At 65.6% G+C, this 6,447-nt stretch overlaps 3 protein-coding genes across 3 annotated transcripts; 1 reads left to right on the top strand and 2 right to left on the bottom strand.

Moving 5' to 3' along the window:
- Window positions 1-797: 797 nt before the first annotated feature.
- Window positions 798-2,159, bottom strand: EMIHUDRAFT_250104 (Hypothetical protein; the record flags this gene model as incomplete). The annotated part of the gene is made up of 5 exons (XM_005758252.1): window positions 798-1,214; window positions 1,293-1,319; window positions 1,392-1,678; window positions 1,836-1,911; window positions 2,031-2,159. Coding segments are annotated over 5 exons (936 nt in total), but the record flags the coding sequence as incomplete, so codon positions are not given.
- Window positions 2,160-2,191: 32 nt separating this feature from the next.
- EMIHUDRAFT_250103 (hypothetical protein) lies at window positions 2,192-4,262 on the bottom strand (the record flags this gene model as incomplete). Its single annotated transcript, XM_005758251.1, has 2 exons — window positions 2,192-3,235; window positions 3,309-4,262. The coding sequence occupies 2 exons, from the start codon at window positions 4,260-4,262 to the stop codon at window positions 2,192-2,194; spliced, it is 1,998 nt and encodes a 665-aa protein (XP_005758308.1).
- Window positions 4,263-5,041: 779 nt separating this feature from the next.
- On the top strand, window positions 5,042-6,008 carry EMIHUDRAFT_446562 (hypothetical protein). Its single transcript, XM_005758250.1, has 2 exons — window positions 5,042-5,300; window positions 5,407-6,008. The coding sequence occupies exons 1-2, from the start codon at window positions 5,049-5,051 to the stop codon at window positions 5,713-5,715; spliced, it is 561 nt and encodes a 186-aa protein (XP_005758307.1). The 5' UTR covers window positions 5,042-5,048; the 3' UTR covers window positions 5,716-6,008.
- The last annotated feature ends 439 nt before the right edge of the window (window positions 6,009-6,447 follow it).

Here is a 6,447-nt window from a genome sequence, read left to right as displayed (position 1 = left end):
GGCCCGAGATGTGGGGAGATGTGGGGAGATCTGGGGAGATGTGGGTCTGTGCTCCGCTACTAGGGGCCCGAGGGGCCCGAGATGTGGGGAGATGTGGGGAGATCTGGGGAGATGTGGGTCTGTGCTCCGCTACTAGGGGCCCGAGGGGCCGATGTGGGGAGATGTGGGGAGATCTGGGGAGATGTGGGTCTGTGCTCCGCTCCTAGGGGCCCGAGGGGCCCGAGATGTGGGGAGATGTGGGGAGATCTGGGGAGATGTGGGTCTGTGCTCCGCTCCTAGGGGCCCGAGGGGCCCGAGATGTGGGGAGATGTGGGGAGATCTGGGGAGATGTGGGTCTGTGCTCCGCTACTAGGGGCCCGAGGGGCCCGAGATGTGGGGAGATATGGGAGAGCTGGGTTGGCGAGGACGACGGCTTCTAAGGAAGCCGTCGTCTGCGCCTTGTCTGCCGTGTGAATCGTGCGTGTGCGTCCGGCTCTGGTTGTGAACTTCTAGCATGCCAGACAGGTACAGCTCGCCCGCCGTCTGACCGGTCGAGGTGAAGCCCAGCGGCGCCTATTATATTATATTATATTATATCATATTATATTATATTATATTATATTGCCGGTCGAGGTGAAGCCCAGCGGCGCCGCGCACAGCGCCTCCAGCTTTGCGAGGTGGTCTGGCACCTGTGCAGAAGCGGGCGTGAACGCGGCCGGTTCCGACCTCTGTCCGCACCCGCGTCGCAGCGCCAGTGTGGCAAGGAGCCGTCTCGGAGAATCTCCGGCAATCTCGGGTGATCTCGGGCGGTCCGGCACCGTCGTGGCGATGAGGCCGCGAACCGCCGCCGCCTTGGCAGCGCGCACCTCGCGCGGCTTCCAGCGGGCCAGCTCCGCGCCGAGGAGGAGCGAGTAGAGGTCCTCGCCCTCCGCCAGGCACATCTGCGAGAGCGCAAAGTCGTCGTCGCCCGCGCCGTGCATCGAGGCGCGGTGCGCGATGTAGTTCGCGATCGCGACGCTCTGGCCGACCACGCGCCCGCCTGGCGTGCGCAGCATAGGGAGCTGCCCAAACGGCGAAGCGCCCGACGCCTTGATCGCGGGCCAGCTCTTTGGCCCTGCAGGCGACTTGTCGACCGTGAAGCCGGTCCACTCGAGCCCGCTCGCCTCGGCCAGAATCGCGAGCTGCAGGCCCTTGGCCTGGACCGGAAAGTAGATCAGCTCGCCGAGGGACATGTCCTGAGCGCAACACTGGAGCGCGCGAAAAGGAACCCGATAACGGCGAAAAAGAATTTTACAAAATCCCGCGCACAACACTGGGCACGGGACTAGCGCGCACTGGCACTAACACAGGTACACCACGGGAGCCGCCTAAGCGACTCACGCGAGGACGGCGAGGCACTTAGCTCCGTGCACTCGACCGCCCTCGCCGCAGGCAAGCTCATTCACAATCTGCTCTGCGATCGCGTGAAGAACGACTGAGATGCGCTGCTTCTGCAGCCCCAGCCAGCTCTTGGTGGTCCAAGTCACCTCATCGAGGTGGTACTGGGCCCGCGTCAGCTTGTTCTGCAGCGAGCGCGTTCGCCGCCTTCCAGAGGATCGCGCCAGGGAGCAGGGCGGCCTTGCAGAGTAAATGCGCCTTGCGCGAAATTGCGCTAACGCAGCGAATTTTTTGAGCGGTGTCAAACGCGCGAGATCAGGCCCTTCCGACGGCAAATGTGCGAAAGGTCGATCCTAGTCGCAGTTCGGTTCAAGTTCGGACGAGAACGTTCACTTTTCGCATTTCGCACGTAATAACTATCCCCTGGGGCCTTCCCCGCGGCTCCCGCGGCCACAGACGGCTCAGCTATGATAGCTAACAAGCTGGCTGCCGCAGGAGCTGCCAGATTCGGTCGTACCAGTCGATGCCACGCGTGCCGAGGTGGCCTCCGCGGCCCTCTCGGCACAAGCACGCGTGGCATGGAGGCGCGTGCATATGCGACAAAGAGGCTGCCACCTAACCATGCCAGTGGCTGAGCCATGTGTGTATGAGCTAGTGGAAGTGGAGTCCTGCACGTCATACTGCATCAGTTGACCATGGTCTGGCAGCCACCCCGTTCTTTTTAGATACTTGCTTGGGGCGCCGCCCCATAAAGGTATCTGCCGAGACCCGCTGGGTATCTTTTTCCGGTACCCGATTTTCATCACGCTCAAGTATCATCTCGAGATAGATACCATCACATCGGCTCTTGGAGGGAGGCTCCTAACGTCCCTGCCTGGCGTGATAATCGACACCGCTCGTCGTCCGCCGCAGTACCAGTAGTGACGAGCGAATTGCCTGCTATCCGTAGTGGCGTCCCGGCACCCTTGATGAGCGCGGGGAACCGGCAGCCCGCGGCGAGGCATGCGTCGCGAGGGACCGGGCGACGCAGAAACCTGGAGAGGCGCGACCAGGACTCGTTGGCGGAGAGCGCGGTGATGTCGATCTCGAGCAGGCGCGAGGCGGGCACGAGGGAGCGCACGAGCGCATTGTGCGCCTCAAATGCAAGCCGGACCGTATCGGAGTCGGCGCCGCCGCCGCTCCTGAGCAAGTTGAGCTCCTTCTGCCGAGCCTTGGCGGAAGCATCACACGCGGGGTTCAGAAGCTCCCAGAGCGGTACGTCCCTGTCCACCCCCCCTTGCCAAACGTCGGGCGGATCCGCTGCCCGCAAACTCGTATCGTTCACGGCCACCGATTGCTCATACGACCCCCTGTGGTGGCGTGAGCGAGAGGCGAACCAGGCGGCGGCTGGACGAACAGTGAGGACGACGCGCGCAGTTGGTCCATACGCTCGCCAAAGGTACGGGAAAAAGTTGGGCACGGGCGTGTCGAAGACGGCATCCAGCCCGTCGAAGACCCGGAAGAGCGCCGGGTCCTTTGTCTCCTGTGCGAGGTATTTGCATAGCCGGCCCTGCAGCAGATTGTGCATCTCGGAGCAGAAGGAAAGGGGGCAGTTCACGCCGGCCGATGCATTGTAGTAATGAGAGCAGTGGCCGGTTGTGAGCCCAAATTGTTTCATGGCCGTCGCGAGCGCTCTCGTCGCGGTCGAGCCCCAGCCAGCACCGATCACAAGCGGCTCGACCTGCTGCGCCTCAGTGCCAGGATCATCTGACGTAGCAGCGCGATGCTGGACCTGCCCTGCGCCCAACAAATCCAGCTCAGTCGCACCTTTGACTTCGTTCGCCACTCCCCCGATGGTCGGCACGTACAGCTCGGGTCGCGGCGCGCACTGCGGGTTCGCCTCCGCGTGGGTCGCGAGCTTCTCGAGCACCGTTCGCTTGATGCGGCTGATGCGTTGCTTGCACGAGGCTCACCGCCTTCCGCGTGCGGCTAGCCGCAGGCAGGGCCGCGAGCTCTGCCGCGTACTCCGCAGTGCCGGCGGGCCAGTAGGCGGCGACGAGGAGGCGGCGCGCGCTCATGGCGATGTGCTCGCACTCCTCGCTGTGGTCGACGCAGAAGCGCGCCCCCCGGATGATGTCTGATACGTTCGCGAGATCGACCGGAATGAAGTGCTCCCACGGGCGGGCGAGGCTGGTCGTCCACGTGACCGCCGTCTGCGTGGCCTCCATCAGCAGCGTGCAGCCGCTTGCCATCGCCCAGACGGACGCAGAAGCGGCGCCATTGCCGGGCAGGATCAGCAGCATCTGATAGCGCTGCGCCTGCTGTACGGCCGTGAGATACTGGTCGAACTTGACGCTACGCAGGCCATCCCCGGTTTTGTTGTGTGGCGCAAGATCGTGCAGGCCAGTGTCGAAGAGGGAGCCACCGTGTGCACGCAGCGCACTCACCACATCAAGGCGCGAGGTGCCGTCAGTGCGACCAAGGCCTGTGGACAGGCTGCCGCGCCACACCACCACGGGCCGTCGCTGCGACCACGGCACGGCGACGCTGAGCAGCTCGGGCCAGAGCCTCGCCACATCCTGTTCGAGCATCCGATACATCGGCCAGACCACCACGTTAGGGCTCGAAGCGTCGCGGCAGCTCATGATCGCAATTTGGGGAGAGGGAGTGCAGCGGTCGCCGTCCATCACAACAACGGGTCTCTCACGTGCGCGGCTGCTGAGCAAAGGCAGCGTGTCGTAGAACTTTGCGCTCGTGTTCCGCAGCACCGACTGTCTGGAGACGGCTCTGCTCATGTTGTTTATCATGTACGTGCCGTTCGGAAACACCAGGAAGTCTCTGCCTTTAATGTTGCGTTCCGTGTGGCTGCACGAAGTGGTGAGTGCGCGGCCGATCCAAGCGTCAGCGACATCCGAAACTCGCAGCATCGTCGGGGCTGTCATCAAGCCGTGTGGTTTTGTGTTACTCGCCTGCCCACTGATAGGGCACTCGGAGGTCAGCGGGTAGCGTTAGGGCAGAGTGTGGTCGTCGGTGAGGGCGACTGCGGATGTGATGGGCGTCTTAGAAGTTGCGGATGTGTTGTGCTCGGGACAGCGCGCGTCCTGGTGTGTACCTAAGCCGGCGGCCCCGGTTCAACTACTTCATATTCAAGCCGGCGGCCCCGGAATCCGATGTTTTCTTGTGTCAGGGACGTACAGGGACCTTCAGGGGCGTTGAAAAAGGTCGTCAAATCTCGATAATTTCATTTTGCCGTTACGACCGTTACACCGACCGTTACACCGACCGTTACGACAGTTACGGACGTGACACGTGTCCACGCTCCCGGTTAGGGCGGCTAAGTCGGGGCCGCCGCGTTTAGGGCGGCTAAGTTCGAGGCCCTCTCGTTAGAGCGGTTACGCCGAGGCCGATCCAGACAAAGAAGGCGGCGGCTGACTGTCAGCGATGGCAAAGCACTCGCGCCGCCGCCGCAGACGGAGCTGCAGGTGTGTGTGTGCGCCGCAGCCAGCGCCGGGCAGTGCGACACACCCCGCGGCGCATTCTGCAACGCCCCTAGGGCGTAGGCCTGCGACGCTAACGTCCGTACCCGGCCCTCCCGGCCCGTCTCTTGTCTGCTCTTTGCTTGCGTGTGTGCCCGTGCCTGGCCCCTTTAATTTCTTTTCACACATACAAACTCACAAGCAAGGCTCACACGCCGTGCCGAAATGCGCGCCATCATGGCGCATGCGCAGGTGCTCGTCGCGGCTGCAGCCGCCGCACGCTCCGTGGAACGCGACGCCGCGCCATCGACGGCGCTCATGATGGTGAGTGTGTGTGCGCCGCACCTTGTGCCGTGCCCTGCCTCACGCGAGATGCCCCCGTTCGCTGCGCGTGTGCGCCCATTGCAGGCGGACGAGGGCGCCGGGTTCAGCGTCGCGGCCAGCTCGACCGCCCTCGTCGCCGTCGGCGCGGCGGCCGCAGCGCCCAAGGTGCGCGCCACGCTTGTGCAGAGCCGCCCTTGCCGCACCGGCCCGCGCACCGGCCCTCGAAAGCTAGCTCAAAAGCTCAATCCTCTCCGCACCCGCGCGCGCGCAGGCCCCCGATGACGCGAGCGCCGACGACGAGGCGGTGCGCGCGCTCCTCGGTACGCAATTTGAGCGCGGCGACGCGGAGGACTACGTGCAGCTCAAGGACGTGGCGGCGCTGCTCGAGGCGCACCATCCCGACTGCCACGCGCGGCTGTACCTCAAGACGGGCACGCGCGTGCCGAGCAACGAGGCCCTGGCGGCGACGGTGTCGCGTGTGCTCGGCCGTAAGGTGCGCAACGAGCAGGTGACCTTGCCGGGCCAGGTGAAGGCGCGGGGCCCGATCCGGGGCTTTCGCAAGGTGTGTGGCCGACCCTGAGGCTACCCCGAGGCTACCCCGAGGCTACCCCGAGGCTACCCCGAGGTTTCGCCCCGTGGCGTCGGCCGGTGACGCTCCCAGTGCAGCTCTCCACGTGCTGAGCGCTCTGTTGTGTGCGTACGTGTGCGCCAGGTCGTCGCAGCCGCAGACGAAGCCGACGGAGCAGGCGGCGAGCCACGCGCGGCCAAGGCGCCGCGGCTCGACCCCGCCGTGGAGCTGGAGGCGCTCCGCCGGCGCGTGCACGCGCTCGAGCACGAGAACGAGCGGCTGCGCGGCGCGGCGGCGGGGGTGCTGGATGCGGCAGCGGCGGCGCGGAGCTCGCCCTCGAGCAGCGAGGGCACGGTCGACGCGCCGCGGCCGCTGCGCGGGCACGGCCTGCGCGGTGCGCAGATCCGCTGCCGGCCCTCGCACGACGTCGGCACGATCGTCGCACGATGCGAGGCCTTTGACCCGATCGGCGAGGCGTACGCGCTGGTCGACGCGCGCGGGCGCCGCCACTCGGTGCGCCTGCACGGCCCGGGCAGCCTGCGCTTCGAGCTCGTTGCCGCGGCGCCGCGCTTTCGCATGCAGCGGGCCGTCGCGTGCAGCCTCTGTGAGGACGCCGGCGCGACGTGGCGCACCGCGTGCTGTCGACACGCCATCTGCGGGGCGTGCCTCGACGGCATCGAGAGGCAGCGCGCCGAGTTTGACCGCTCGGTCGCCATCGCGCCGCCGCCGAGTGGCCGAGCGTGC

Source organism: Emiliania huxleyi (assembly GCF_000372725.1).
Source record: "Emiliania huxleyi CCMP1516 unplaced genomic scaffold EMIHUscaffold_872, whole genome shotgun sequence".
NCBI lineage: Eukaryota > Haptophyta > Isochrysidales > Noelaerhabdaceae > Emiliania > Emiliania huxleyi.
This window is presented reverse-complemented; position numbering and strand designations above follow the sequence as displayed.

Coding starts and splice junctions, on each gene's coding strand:
- EMIHUDRAFT_446562 (XM_005758250.1), top strand. CDS start 5,049: ATGGCGCATGCGCAGGTGCTCGTCGCGGCTGCAGCCGCCGCACGCTCC. Junction 5,301..5,406: donor CGGCGGCCGCAGCGCCCAAG/GTGCGCGCCACG, acceptor GCGCGCGCGCAG/GCCCCCGATGACGCGAGCGC.